Source organism: Triticum dicoccoides, chromosome 6A (assembly GCF_002162155.2).
Source record: "Triticum dicoccoides isolate Atlit2015 ecotype Zavitan chromosome 6A, WEW_v2.0, whole genome shotgun sequence".
Classification (NCBI taxonomy): Eukaryota; Viridiplantae; Streptophyta; class Magnoliopsida; order Poales; family Poaceae; genus Triticum; species Triticum dicoccoides.
In genome coordinates this window covers 531,047,759-531,064,112 of record NC_041390.1, presented here as the reverse complement: position 1 = coordinate 531,064,112, position 16,354 = coordinate 531,047,759, and the positions used below count along the sequence as shown (strand labels likewise).

Here is a 16,354-nt window from a genome sequence, read left to right as displayed (position 1 = left end):
GTCATCCACATACAATATGAGAAATGCTACAGAGCTCCCACTCACTTTCTTGTAAATGCAGGCTTCTCCATAAGTCTGCATAAACCCAAACGCTTTGATCATCTCATCAAAGCGAATGTTCCAACTCCGAGATGCTTGCACCAGCCCATAAATCGAGCGTTGGAGCTTGCACACCTTGTCAGCATTCTTAGGATCGACAAAACCTTTCGGCTGCATCATATACAATTCTTCCTTAAGGAAACCATTAAGGAATGCCGTTTTGACGTCCATTTGCCATATTTCATAATCATAGAATGCGGCAATTGCTAACATGATTCAGACGGACTTCAGCTTCGCTACAGGTGAGAAAGTCTCATCGTAGTCAACCCCTTGAACTTGTCGATAACCCTTAGCGACAAGTCGAGCTTTATAGATGGTCACATTACCACCCGCGTCTATCTTCTTCTTAAAGATCCATTTTTTTCTATGGCTTGCCGATCATCGGGCAAGTCAGTCAAAGTCCATACTTCGTTTTCATACATGGATCCTATCTCGGATTTCATGGCTTCCAACCATTTGTCGGAATCCGGGCTGGCCATTGCTTCTTCATAGTTGGAAGGTTCACCGTTGTCTAACAACATGATTTCCAAGACAGGGTTACTGTACCACTCTGGTGCGGAACGTGTCCTTGTGGACCTACGAAGTTCAGTAGCAACTTGATCTGACGTTTCATGATCATCATCATTAACTTCCTCTCTAGTCGGTGCAGGCACCTCAGGAACATTTCCCTGTGTTGCGCCACTTTCCGGTTCAAGAGGTAATACTTCATCAAGTTCTACTTTCCTCCCACTTACTTCTTTCGAGAGAAACTCTTTCTCTAGAAAGGATCCATTCTTGGCAACAAAGATCTTGCCTTCGGATCTGAGGTAGAAGGTATACCCAATAGTTTCTTTAGGGTATCCTATGAAGACGCATTTTTCTGACTTGGGTTCGAGCTTTTCAGGTTGAAGTTTCTTGACATAAGCATCGCATCCCCAAACTTTTAGAAACGACATCTTAGGTTTCTTCCCAAACCATAATTCATACGGTGTCGTCTCAACGGATTTCGACGGAGCCCTATTTAAAGTGAATGCGGCAGTCTCTAAAGCATAGCCCCAAAATGACAGCGGTAAATCGGTAAGAGACATCATAGATTGCACCATATCCAATAGAGTGCGATTACGACGTTCGGACACACAATTACGCTGAGGTGTTCCAAGCGGCGTGAGTTGTGAAACTATTCCACATTTTCTTAAGTGTGTGACAAATTCGTGACTCAAGTATTCTCCCCCACGATCTGATCGCAAGAACTTGATTTTCCTGTCACGTTGATTCTCAACCTCACTCTGAAATTCCTTGAACTTTTCAAAGGTCTCAGACTTGTGTTTCATTAAGTAGACATACCCATATCTACTCAAGTCATCAGTGAGGGTGAGAACATAACGATAGCCACCGCGAGCCTCAACACTCATTGGACCGCACACATCTATATGTATGATTTCCAATAAGTTGGTTGCTCGCTCCATTGTTCCTGAGAACGAAGTCTTGGTCATCTTACCCATGAGGCATGGTTCGCACGTGTCAAATGATTCGTAATCAAGAGACTCTAGAAGTCCATCTGCATGGAGCTTCTTCATGCGTTTGACACCTATGTGACCAAGGCGGCAGTGCCACAAGTATGTGGGACTATCATTATCAACCTTACATCTTTTGGTATTCACACTATGAATATGTGTAGCATTACGCTCGAGATTCATTAAGAATAAACCATTCACCATCGGAGCATGACCATAAAACATATCTCTCATATAAATAGAATAACCATTATTCTCGGATTTAAATGAGTAGCCATCTTGAATTAAACGAGATCCTGATACAATGTTCATGCTCAAAGCTGGCACCAAATAACAATTATTGAGGTTTAAAACTAATCCAGTAGGTAAATGTAGAGGTAGTGTGCCGACGGCGATCACATCGACCTTGGGACCATTCCCAACGCGCATCGTCACCTCGTCCTTCGCCAGTCTCTGCTTATTCCGCAGCTCCTGTTTTGAGTTACAAATGTGAGCAACAGCACCGGTATCAAATACCCAGGAGCTACTACGAGTACTGGTAAGGTACACATCAATTACATGTATATCACATATACCTTTTGTGATGCCGGCCTTCTTGTCCGCTAAGTATTTGGGGCAGTTCCGCTTCCAGTGACCACTTCCCTTGTAATAAAAGCACTCAGTCTCGGGCTTGGGTCCATACTTTGGCTTCTTCCCGGAAGCTTGCTTACCGGGTGCGGCAACTCCCTTGCCGTCCTTCTTGAAGTTCTTCTTACCCTTGCCTTTCTTGAACTTAGTGGTTTTATTCACCAACAACACTTGATGTTCCTTTTTGACTTCTACCTCTGCTGATTTCAGCATTGCAAATACTTCAGGAATGGTCTTTTCCATCCCCTGCATATTGAAGTTCATCATAAAGCTCTTGTAGCTTGGTGGAAGCGACTGAAGGATTCTGTCAATGACCGCGTCATCCGGGAGATTAACTCCTAGCTGAGTCAAGCGGTTATGCAACCCAGACATTTTGAGTATGTGCTCACTGACAGAACTATTTTCCTCCATCTTACAGCTGAAGAACTTGTCGAAGACTTCATATCTCTCGACCCGGGCATGAGCTTGAAAAACCATTTTCAGCTCTTCGAACATCTCATATGCTCCGTGTCTCTCCAAACGCTTTTGGAGCCCCGGTTCTAAGCTGTAAAGCATGCCGCTCTGAACAAGGGAGTAATCATCAGCACGTGTCTGCCAAGCATTCATAACGTCTTGGTTCTGTGGGACGGGTGCGTCACCTAGCGGTGCTTCTAGGACATAATCTTTCTTGGCAGCTATGAGGATGATCCTCAGGTTCCGGACCCAGTCCGTATAGTTGCTGCCATCGTCTTTCAGCTTGGTTTTCTCTAGGAACGCGTTGAAGTTGAGGACAACGTTGGCCATTTGATCTACAAGACATATTGTAAAGATTTTAGACTAAGTTCATGATAATTAAGTTCATCTAATCAAATTATTCAATGAACTCCCACTTAGATAGACATCCCTCCAGTCATCTAAGTATAGCATGATCCGAGTTGACTAGGCCGTGTCCGATCATCACGTGAGACGGACTAGTCAACATCGGTGAACATCTTCATGTTGATCGTATCTTCTATACGACTCATGCTCGACCTTTCGGTCTTCTGTGTTCCGAGGCCATGTCTGTACATGCTAGGCTCGTCAAGTCAACCTAAGTGTATTGCGTGTGTAAATTTGTCTTACACCCGTTGTATGTGAACGTTGGAATCTATCACACCCGATCATCATGTGGTGCTTCGAAACAACGAACTGTCGCAAAGGCGCACAGTTAGGGGGGACACTTTCTTGAAATTATTATGAGGGATCATCTTATTACTACCGTCGTTCTAAGTAAATAAGATGCAAAAACGTGATAAACATCACATGCAATCAAATAATAGTGACATGATATGGCCAATATCATATAGCTCCTTTGATCTCCATCTTGGGGCTCCATGATCATCTTGTCACCGGCATGACACCATGATCTCCATCATCATGATCTCCATCATCGTGTCTCCATGAAGTTGCTCGCCAACTATTACTTCTACTACTATGGCTAACACGTTTAGCAATAAAGTAAAGTAATTTACATGGCGTTTCTCAATGACACGCAGGTCATACAAAAATAAAGACAACTCCTATGGCTCCTGCCGGTTGTCATACTCATCGACATGCAAGTCGTGATTCCTATTACAAGAACATGATCAATCTCATACATCACATATATCATTCATCATTCATCACAACCTTTGGCCATATCACATCACAAAACACTTGCTGCAAAAACAAGTTAGACGTCCTCTAATTGTTGTTGCAAGTTTTTACGTGGCTGCTATAGGTTTCTAGCAAGAACGTTTCTTACCTACGCCAAAACCACAACGTGAATTGCCAATTTCTATTTACCCTTCATAAGGACCCTGTTCATCGAATCCGATCCGACTAAAGTGGGAGAGACAAACACCCGCCAGCCACCTTATGCAACTAGTGCATGTCAGTCGGTGGAACCGGTCTCACGTAAGCGTACGTGTAAGGTTGGTCCGGGCCGCTTCATCCCACGATGGCGCCGAATCAAGATAAGACTAGTAACGGCAAGCAAATTGACAATATCGACGCCCACAACTACTTTGTGTTCTACTCGTGCATAGTAACTATGCATAGACCTAGCTCATGATGCCACTGTTGGGGAACGTAGCGGAATTTTAAAATTTTCTACACATCACCAAGATCAATCTATGGAGTCATCTAGCAACGAGGGAGAGAGGAGTGCATCTACATACCCTTGTAGATCACGAGCGGAAGCGTTCAGAGAACGGGGATGATGGAGTCGTACTCGCCGTGATCCAAATCACCAATGACCAAGTGCCGAACGGACGGCACCTTCGCGTTCAACACACGTACGGAGCGGATGACGTCTCCTACTTCTTGATCCAGCAAGGGGGAAGCAGAGGTTGATGAAGATCCAGCAGCACGATGGCGTGGTGGTGGATGCAGCAGTGATCGCAGCAGGGCTTCGCCGAGCTTCTACGAGAGGGAGAGGTGTAGCAGGGGAGAAGGAGGCACCAAGACTTGAGGTGCGGCTGCCCTCCCTCCCCCCCTCCTTTATATAGGCCCCTTGGGGGCGCCGGCCCTGGAGATGGGATCTCCCAAGGGGGCGGCGGCCAAGGGGGGTGGAGTGCCCCCCAAGGCAAGTGGAGGCGCCCCCCACCCTAGGGTTTCCAACCCTAGGCACAGGGGGGCCCAAAGGGGGGGGCGCACCAGCCCACTATGGGCTGGTTCCCCTCCCCACTTCAGCCCATGGCGCCCTCCGGGATGGGTGGCCCCACCCGGTGGACCCCCGGGACCCATCCGGTGGTCCCGGTACAATACCGGTGACCCCGAATCTTTCCCGATGGCCGAAACTACACTTCCTATATATAATTCTTCACCTCCGGACCATTCCGGAACTCCTCGTGACGTCCAGGATCTCATCCGGGACTCCAAACAACTTTCTAATTACTGCATACTCATATCTCTACAACCCTAGCGTCACCGAACCTTGAGTGTGTAGACCCTACGGGTTCGGGAGACAAGCAGACGTGACCGAGATGACTCTCCGGTCAATAACCAACAGCGGGATCTGGATACCCATGTTGGCTCCCACATGCTCCTCGATGATCTCATCGGATGAACCATGATGTCGAGGACTTAATCAATCCCGTATTCAATTCCCTTTGTCAATCGGTACGTTACTTGCCCGAGACTCGATCGTCGGTATCCCAATACCTTGTTCAGTCTCGTTACCGGCAAGTCACTTTACTCGTACCGTAATGCATGATCCCGTGATCAACCACTTGATCACATTGAGCTCATTATGATGATACATTACCGAGTGGGCCCAGAGATACCTCTCCGTCATACGGAGTGACAAATCCCAGTCTCAATTCGTGCCAACCCAACAGACACTTTCGAAGATACCTGTAATGTACCTTTATAGTCACCCAGTTACGTTGTGACGTTTGGCACACCCAAGGCACTCCTACGGTATCCGGGAGTTGCACAATCTCATGGTCTAAGGAAATGATACTTGACATTCAGGAAAGCTACAGCAAATGAACTACACGATCTTTGTGCTATGCTTAGGTTTGGGTCTTGACCATCACATCATTCTCCTAATGATGTGATCCCGTTATCAATGACATCCCCATGTCCATAGCTAGGAAACCATGAATATCTGTTGATCAACGAGCTAGTCAACTAGAGGCTCACTAGGGACACATTGTGGTCTATGTATTCACACATGTATTACGATTTCCGGATAATACAATTATAGCATGAATAATAGACAATTATCATGAACAAGGAAATATAATAATCATTTTATTATTGCCTCTAGGGCATATTTCCAACAAGACAGACACCCGCTAGCCACCTTATGCATCAAGTGCATGTCAGTCGGTGGAACCTGTCTCACGTAAGCATACGTGTAAGGTCGGTCCAGGTCGCTTCATCCCACAATGCCGCTGAATCAAGATAAGACTAGTAACAGTAAGCAAATTGACCAAATCATCGCCCACAACTACTTTGTGTTCTACTCGTGCATACACATAGACCTATCTCATGATGCCACTATTGGGGAACATAGTAATAATTCAAAATTTTCCTATGTGTCACCAAGATCAATCTAGGAGATGCTAGCAACGAGAGAGAGGGAGTCCATCTTCATACCCTTGAAGATCGCTAAGTTGGAGCGTCACAAGAATGCGGTTGATGGAGTCGTACTCGCGGCGATTCAAATCGTGGAAGATTTGATCCAAGCGTCGAACGGACGGCGCCTCCGCGTTCAACACACGTACAACCCGGGGGACGTATCCTCCTTCTTTATCCAGCAAGGGGAGAGGAGAAGTTGAGGGAGAGCTCCAGCAGCACGACAGCGTGGTGGTGGAGCTTGCGGTTCTCCGGCGGGGCTTCACCAAGCACTAAGGAGGAGGAGGAGGTGCTGGAGGGGGAGGGCTGCACCAGGGGAAGGGGTGCGGCTGCCCTCCCACCCCCCCACTATTTATAGGGGTAAGGGAAGAGGGCCCCCCCTAGATGCATCTAGAGGGGGAGGGCGGCCAGGAGGGGAAACTTGCCCCCAAGCAGGTGGGAGGCGCCCCCTCCCCCTAGGGTTTCCAACCCTAGGTGCCTTGGGCCCTTGGGGGCGCACCAGCCCACTAGGGGCTGATTCGCTCCCATATTCAGCCCATTAAGTCCTCCGGGGCAGGTGGCCCCACCCTGTGGACCCCCGGACACCTTTCGGTGGTCCCAGTACAATACCAATAACCCCCGAAACCATTCCGGCTGAAAACTGGACTTCCATATATAAATCTTCACCTCTGGACCATTCCGGAACTCCTCGTGACGTCCGGGATATCATCCGGGACTCCGAACAACCTTCGATAACCACATACAATTTCCCATAACAACTCTAGCGTCACTGAATCTTAAGTGTGTAGACCCTACGGGTTCGGGAACCATGCAGACATGACCGAGACATCTCTCTGACCAATAACCAACAGTGGGATCTGGATACCCATGTTGTCTCCCACATGTTCCATGATGATCTCATCGGATGAACCACGATGTTGGGGATTCAATCAATCCCGTATACAATTCCCTTTGTCCATCGGTATGTTACTTGCCCGATATTCGATCGTCGGTATCCCCATACCTCGTTCAATCTCGTTATCGGCAAGTCTCTTTACTCGTTCCGTAACGCATGATCCCGTGGCTAACTCCTTAATCACATTGAGCTCATTATGATGATGCATTACCAAGTGGGCCTAGAGATACCTCTCCATCATACGAAGTGACAAATCCCAGTCTCGATTCGTGCCAACCCAACAGACACTTTCGGAGATACCTATAGTGCACCTTTATAGCCACTCAGTTACGTTGTGACGTTTGATACACCCAAAGCATTCCTACGGTATCCGGGAGTTGCACAATCTCATGGTTCTAAGGAAATGATACTTGACATTAGAAAAGCTCTAGCAAACGAACTCCACGATCTTGTGCTATGCTTAGGATTGGGTCTTGTCAATCACATCATTCTCCTAATGATGTGATCCCATTATCAACGACATCCAATGTCCATGGTTAGGAAACCATAACCATCTATTGATCAACGAGCTAGTCAACTAGAGGCTTACTAGGGACATGTTGTGGTCTATGTATTCACACATGTATTACGGTTTCCGGTTAATACAATTATAGCATAAACAATAGACAATTATCATGAACAAGGAAATATAATAATAACCATTTTATTATTGCCTCTATGGCATATTTCCAACACTTTGCTCACTTAGAATTCTCTCAAAGTCGTCAGAGGATGGGTTGCTCTCAAATGACAAGTGTCAAGTTCTCTCGGAGCAGCCAACTAACAAGTGGTTGTGAGGGCGGCTATTTATAGTCAGGGGGCAACCCGACATGAATTGTCATAAATGGCCTTCTCTGATTCGACCGTTTTCAGGATAAGGATCCACTCGACAGCTGGCCCGCGGCGCAACAATGGTCAGAATTTGAACTCTCAAATTCGTCGGGGCACTCAATTTCCTCACTTTTAGGTAGATCACACTGGTGAAATCCTAACTCCTCAGCGTGACCAAATTCGTCAACGACCAGATGAACTCCATCACTGTCGCTAGCAAATGCTTCAACTGTTCTGGAGATTTCCGAAGACTTCACTCGAAGCAGCTTGTGTATGTATATGTTTGAGCATCATTTGGAAATGTGAACTATGATTCACCTAGACCCCCTTTAATACGGTTTTTCCTATGACTCAAATAAGAAAAAAGAAACTATGAAAACAAAAGTCTTCAAGTTTCCAGTCTTCACACAATTTCTGGAAAGGTCGTGCCAATTTTATCACCAAATTGTTCACTTGAAGAAATCCATTTTTATGGGCCATCTTCCATGTGTTAAACCAAATCTTCAGGGACTCTTTCTCCTGTGTATACTCACAAACACATTAGTTCCTCAACATATTTGTCTTCAATACTCCAAAACCACTAAGGGGGCACTTGATGCACTTACACTTTGTTAATATAGTCAGATTATATGGTGTTTTCCCCTCTTTATTTTGTTGTGATGAATTGAGTCTTACTCTTTGAGGTTTCGTTATGTTGGATTGAATATTTTGGATTTAAGAACACTTGATGTATGTCTTGCATGTGGATACCCGTGATGATAATGAGGTATTCTATTGAGTTATTTGATGTATATTTTGATATTCAACTTGCGGATTTCTGTCACACTGGATATCTATGCATAGGGGTTGATACACGTTTTCATCCTACGTTCTCTGATAGAAACTTTCAAGTGATTCTTTGTCGCACGTTGAGGGATTGTTATATGATTCAATTATGTTAGCACTATTGAGAGATTGCACTAGTGAAAGTATGAACCCTAGGCATTGTTTTCAAGCATTGCAATACCGTTTGTGCTCTGTTTTATCACTTGCCATCTTGCTTTTTTATATATTTTTAGATTACAAAAACCTATATCTACTATCCATACTACACTTGTATCACCATCTCTTCGTCGAACTAGTGCACCTATACAATTTACCATTGTATTGTGTGTGTTGGGGACACAAGAAATTTCTTGTATTTGATTGCATGGTTGTTTGAGAGAGAACATCTTCATTCTACACCTCCCACAGATTAATAAATCTTACGTCATCCACTTAAGGGAATTTTGCTGCTGTCCTACAAAACTCCGCGCTTGGAGGCCCAACAGAGTCTACAAGAAATAAAAGTTGCGTAGTAGACATCAAGTATCACGAACAAAAGGAATAAGTGGAGCCACATCCTATCATGACCAACCGCAATGTGGCACCTCTCCAACATCGATGGGGGGTCATTCAAAGGGAAGTGAACAAGTACGTTGACTACTACTCACAAGTGACCAAACGCCCTCAAAGTGGGATGGGAGTCGCAACTCACGTAAGCTCATTTGGTTCATCTTGTCATCATTTGCATATGCTTCTTGTGTTTGCATTCTCGTGCTCATACATATGTTGTTTGTTAGACGGTGGTAGCAGACACTTTGTATCACAAAACGGAGAAGAAGTCGTTTGCTTTTAGCCATTGTTGGATCATATTGAAAGGAATGCCAAAGTGGACACAACTTGTGGCCGATCACAAGGCGGACAAGAAAAGGAATGATGGATCAAGGTCCCACCAATCAATTGGGTTGGACGATGAAGAGGACGATATTGTCGTCGAGAATGGAAGAGCCACAGTGCCAAAGAATAACCGACAAGTCATGAGAAACAAGTGGGAGAAGATAAGGGCCTCCCGTGACGTCGCGGCTACAGAAATGTCCTCCACATGGAAGGCATTTTCCAGCGAGGGAGAACAAGAAAGAGGAGAGGTACACGTTTATGTTGGATGCGCAAAAGGAGAGGATGGATTGGGACTGGAAAAAGACGAAGAAAAAGTTTGAAATTGAGAGAGAGAAGATCGAGTTGGACAAGCACGAGGCGGCGATCAAATGGGAGCTCAAGAAGGCCAAGACATTTGAAGAGATTGACATTGAGAAGGAGATGTTGCAACTCGCACGGGAAGCATAGGATGTGAAGATCATGTCGATGGACGAAACCCTTTTGGATGAGCATGTAAAGAAGTGGCTTGCGGAGAAGAAGGAGATCAACGAACGTAGGGAGTACGAGGCAGCGAGGGCGGCTGCGGCAGCAGCGGAGCATGCAGTCCAGATGCAGGCGGAGCAGGAGGCAAGGATGGCCTCGAAGCAGGCGGCATGAACGGCGTCCGGCCACTGATCCGACCAGCAAGCGAGGCATCCGTCACGCTCGGACATTAATTTCATTTGGGCATGTCCAAATTGTTGAACAATGATTTTCTTTGCTTTATTTCGAACCATTAAATTTGAACAATTTATATCGCATGATTATCGTGCATGGGTTGCATGAATTTGAGACTCCGTATTTAAGGTATATAGATGTGCGACAACTTCTACAAGGGACTGACCGCATTCAAAGGGCCGGATTTGTTAAGTCAGGCTATGAATTATGTAGTACAGACTTTACAAAGAGGCTGAACCAGTTGCGATGGAATAGTCGAGCGCCTGTCCCTTTCACCGGTGAAACATCGCGGTTCCTATCCACGGAGAGACGAGACAACTCCTATAGCAAAAACTCGCTTTTCTTCCCGTCCATACGACGCTGCTGACGCCTAATCTTTTTTCATCAACGTTGAATAGCGAACTAGGCACATCAGCCTGGATCACCATTGGGCCGCTGAAAGCGTCGTTCGATTACAAAAGGTGGACGATTGGACGATGACTTGTGCGTCAATCTTTTGACATAAAAAGTTTGACGTATCGTTCGTTAACTTCAGCAGCTTCATGAGCGCCGCTCTATCTTATCATCTTTGTAAGTGCAAAAGGAGATAGAGAAAAAGGAGTTTATCTCTTGAATAATTGGTGGGTGGGTGAGTGGAGAGTCGGCAAGATATAAACTAATTAGTGTGTGCGAGAGGAGAGATAATATACTCCCTTCGTTTCTAAACATAAGTCTTTTTAGGTATTTCAAATGAACTACAACATACGAATATATGTAAATATATTTTAAAATGTAGATTTACTCATTCTATTTCGTATGCAGTCACTTATTGAAATCTCTAAAAAGACCTATATTTGAAAATGAAGGGAGCATTTGCGTACATATATTTACATGTCAAATTCTTCTTACAAAAGTAAGATCACACTTTCATGAAAAAAGATCATACTCCACTAAAAAAAGCAAAGCGGTCGACTCTTTGGATTATCATCCAATCAAGTATTATCATCGCCGCCTCTGTCCATGTCTAATCCACAAGACCTGGATAATAGGCTATGCTAAAATCAGGCACCCTCTTTTCGCAAAACACACACACACACACACACACACACTTTCAGGGTGAAATGGTCTACACATTATTAGTTGACTAAAGTTTGTTCATCGCCATGTTACTTTTCCATGTTTGCTATTCTTCACCCGCCTGAATTTTTTGCCAGTTCAGTTGATTCTCACACGAAGCCCCGAAGAGGAGATTTCGACCAGGCATGTCAATAGATTGTCCACTATAAGTGGGGGACCTTTTTAAATGTGACCACTAATCGGATTGACAGAACCCGAGGACGAGATGGGGACACCACGGCTAGTGGCGGCCTTGCCGGTGGGGGCTCAGACATGGCCTTACTCGAGGCGAGGCAAGAGGATAGGAAGGGGTGATGGGGCGAAAAAATCATGGCTCGATGGAAGGCCGGAGGAAGAAGATGAAAGGTTCCGTACTCGAGGAGGAGGAGGAAGAAGTCGAGCCGCTTGGATCAACGGTCCAAACTGATTCGACCTGAAGGCATTTTTCTATCAGGCAATTATTCAATAGTCTATGTATTTGAGGAGATAACAGGATGTCGCCCTGTTGGCTAGACCAGCAAGGAGCTAGCTAGCCCACCAACGCTGGAGTACGGAGTGATCCATGGTGCTTAGAGATTTCTTCTATAAAAATACGTCTTCAAGGGCTAGTCCTGAATGTTTTTGTTAGTATTTTTTATGTACTCGGAGAAGCGATGCTTCATCAGGCCAAAATCACTGTTCTGACTTCTTTAGCAATCTTTGCCACAAAATGAACTCGACATGAAAATATTTTATGATCTGACCCTTTTAGCAACACTACAGTCCGTGGTGTTTCTTCTCCATATAGAAACGTCAAGATAGCTCGCGTTTCAACTCCACATTCAAACGCCGAGCTAGCTCACGTTTTTGCTCCACATGTAAACGCCATGGTAGCTGGCGTTGCTGCCCAGGCGGAAACGCCATGAGCTTTGGCGTTTCTAGCTGGTAGCTTTGCAGAGTTTACTGTGTCCTATGCATGCATACGTTTCTATCCCAAATAAATGACACCTACCTGCTCCTATCCAAGAACTAGGATCATAGCCCATGCAGCTCAGCAAAGCTAAATCACCTCATGCAAGAATATCTACTGTCTTATATGGTACGAGTAGTACAGTGTAGTATAAGAGCTAGCCGGCCTGTGGTTAAAGAAAATGCAGCTAACCATGAGCTAGTACTGCAGGCTACATGCACTGACGCAACGAGTAGACAAGACGTATGCTGTATGCATGCCATGCTTCGATGCATGCATGTAAGGGTCCGTGAGCACTTAAAATAAATGTAGTACTCCACGGTCTCCTAAGCTAGCATGCAAAGAAAGCCTACTAATGATTAGAGTACTATTAGTAGAGTACTATTTGCATGCACTCCAGAGTTTCAGCTAGAAACGCCAAAGCTCATGGCGTTTCCGCCTGGGTAGCAACGCCAGCTATCATGGCGTTTACATGTGGAGCGAAAACGCGAGTTAGCTCGGCGTTTGAATGTGGAGCTGAAACGCGAGTTACCTCGACGTTTTTATACGAAGAGGAAACGTCACGGACAGTGGCGTTGCTAAAAGGGTTAAATCGTGAAATACTTTCATATTGAGTTCATTTTATGACAAAGATTACTAAAAAGGTCATAACAGTGATTTCGGTCGCTTCATCATGTGGCAGCGCCGCTTGCGCTTGGGGGCTACATGCCGCCCGGAGGAGTGCATGTGCAGCCGTACCGTTCGCCCTCGAGCGCCGCTGCACGCCTGCATGCGCCCTCCTGCGGCAGGCCGTGCCGTTGCCGGCGCCGAGCCCATGCCAAACGTGCGGCCCCAGTTCGTCTGTGCAGGCGTAGCCTCGATCTGCACCGTCGGACCAGATCTTGGAATAATTAAACTAGCACCGCATTGACCTCTCGAAGCAAATCCACCTACTCGTGAAATGTTTATTTTCTCTCTCGCATGGAAAGCATAAAAGATTCCGAGGGTATGTACTTGGGGAAATGAGAAGGGTGTTCGCGTTTCGCACCTCGTAGAAACCTAATATTTCACTGCCCCGGAAGTAAGGACCAGAGCGAACATGTGATTTAGGCACCATATACTCTCATATAGCCTTGTAAAAAAATATGTGCGGAGGGAGTCTTGGCTCCCGGGTGGATTTGTTCGCACATGAACAGAAATTTTAAAAAAACTGAATATTTTTTATAGATACTTGTGTTAGTGTCGCAAGCATGCTTGATAAATTTGATGTGAAACAGGGCAACAATGTTTCATCAGTGAAAAAATAAAATTAGGTATAACATTTGGTGCTTAATTTTTTTTCACGGGCCAAATGCTTAACTTTTTTACCTAAAAATTTGTAGGTAGCATTTGAATGTGACTATGAACACATCAAATTTTTGTTGGGATTTTCTTGATATTTCAAAAATTATTTTTTGCCTGCAGGAGCACGTGCACCTAGGATCCAAATTAGATTTCCGATTATACATGGACTCCTGGTTATACATTAACTTATGTTGTATACGCGAGAGTGATGATTTTTTATGTATTTTTATAACAATGTTTTGTTTTGTATCTTCCACATTTGAGACTTGACTAATTTCTTTAGCCTTTTGTCGTACTGCATAACACACCCGATAGATTTTTAATCAGATGAGTGATGCCAGCCCTAGCGCAATTTATACATGGAGCGTGCTCCATGAAACTACTATGGTAGTTAAGGTATTGATGCATGTGCGACATCGAGACATGGATCCTTACCGTTGTATTTATCATCCCCAATTCTGTTTTACGTCAGACCTCAGTGCATATAAAAAGTATAAGTCTATTGTTACTATGTTGATCACTTTCTTTTTTGTCGGGCTAATAATGTTTTTTCCGGTTAGCAATGTCACAGTCTTTATGTATGCGTCGCATCAGACACTCAAATATGTGTGGTCTGCCAACGGGGTAATTACACACATACGCATACAAACAATATGCCACCTTATAGATACTTGTGATCTGGTTGCTACACATATGTGAATACTGATGTGCAATGTATGTGCATGGAATCAACCAATGTTCTTCAAAGTCCAAAATATACTGCATGCCAAAATGAGCGAGAAGGGCGTTTAAACTTCATGCATTGGCTCAGGGAGCTGCTAGCCACAAATGCTTCTACATTTGTTGGTTTACAATGCATCGATTTTCTAAATATTGCACAACAGGGGGAAATGCGAAATACTAAGCCGCCCTGTGTTCTTTTTAGGGTTATAACGTCCTTTTGGTGACCGAGCTCGTTGGAGAGCTTAAATTTTGAAAAATCAAAATTCAAACTTGCCGGTTTAAAAAAAGCTGAAAAATTGTGCAACTAAACAAGAATATTATGTTTTCGATAAAGGGTGGATTTTATTGACTCAAAATGGAGCATCAAGAGAATACAAACATAATGAGTACACACCCGGTCTCTGCATAGCTAGGATGCACACAACCAACACTAACTCACACATACAAAACACGCCGACAAATAGCAAAGTCATGTAAGACCAGAGCTAAACATAGGCGATAAAAAAAAATCCAAAGTAACAGACACGCGATCGACAAACTACAACAATGACCATATCCGCACCAATCATCTCATGACACCACACGAACGGGGTTCTTCAACAGCAACGCCTTCAGAAAAGGAGCGACGCCTCAAACATCGACGTCGCTAGATCTAACCACCCATGGTCAGAATCTAGGTTTTCACCCTGAAGAACCGGTCTGAGCATATCCGAGCAATGCCTTCAACAAGGTAACGACATACAACGTCGTCATTGCCAGGTCTAGCAACATGTGTCAGACCTAGGCTTTCACCCCGGAACTCAAGACCAGGTGCTCGAGTAGCACCATCATCAACATCACTTATGTGTCGCCGCCACCATTTTTCCTCGATCTCAGCAGGTATATGCGTTGTGTACCGCCGCTGCTGCACCACCATCCCTCTGCGTCAAGTCATTATCCAAAGTTTGCATCTCTCTTCGAAGTGAGCCATCGGATGTGGAGAGAGGAGCCCTCACGAAGACCTTTCCGTGACCACCGCAATCCGTTGTGAGTCCGCTGTCGTAGGCCGGATTGGTCGAGGATATTATGTGTATGCGTGTAAATTTTTAGGACGAAATACCTTAAAATGCTGTCTGTACAGAAAAATATAAATTCATGGCCTACGAGGATGAATAGTATCATGTGTTAAAAAAATCCTAGATTTGTTTTTTTGACAGCCCTAATTTCAACTTATTTTGCCTTGAAAATTTACACACAAATGTGTTATGTCTTCATGCATATTTGTATTTTTTTCAGAATTTTTTGAAACGTTAAAATATGAATTTTGATAAAATTTAAAATTTGAATTTGGAGGCCTTCATGGAGGCCGAGCTCCAAAAGCAATTTTCGTTATAAGATGCCCTATATTTTGATGGAGGGAGCATTTTTAGAAGTAGAGTCAAACAGAAGAAGAAAATAACGGCACTGCAACATTTGAGTTCTCAAAGATCCTCGTCAAAATAAAGCGAAACAGCGAGGGCGCAAAAGCGAGAGAAAACAATCACCGCCACCACCCCGACCTGCACTTCTCGTCTTCTGCTCCGCCGCACCTCCGACCCATCCCCCCTCTCTCTCAGCCCCACTTCTCCAGATCTACTCCAGTGCCGCCTCCAATGGCGTCTCCAGCCGGAAACCCTAATCCGAACCCCGGCAACCCCAATCCCCCCTTCGAGATGGCCATGCTCTTCAGGCCGCCTCCCAACCCCGCGCCGACCGCCGCGCCCATGTTCCCCGGCGCCGCCGGCCCGCCGCCGCACTCCGGCCCCTACTCCTACCCCCCCGCCA

General features: G+C 45.1%; 1 protein-coding gene across 1 annotated transcript in view; it reads left to right on the top strand.

Moving 5' to 3' along the window:
* The first annotated feature begins 16,098 nt into the window (after positions 1 to 16,098).
* Positions 16,099 to 16,354, top strand: part of LOC119317704 (enhancer of mRNA-decapping protein 4-like) — an 8,900-nt gene continuing 8,644 nt past the window's right edge. Inside the window, exon 1 of the mRNA XM_037592197.1 lies at positions 16,099 to 16,352. Coding sequence (XP_037448094.1) covers positions 16,183 to 16,352 — 170 coding nt within the window. The 5' untranslated portion in view covers positions 16,099 to 16,182. The remainder of the gene's footprint in view (positions 16,353 to 16,354) is intronic.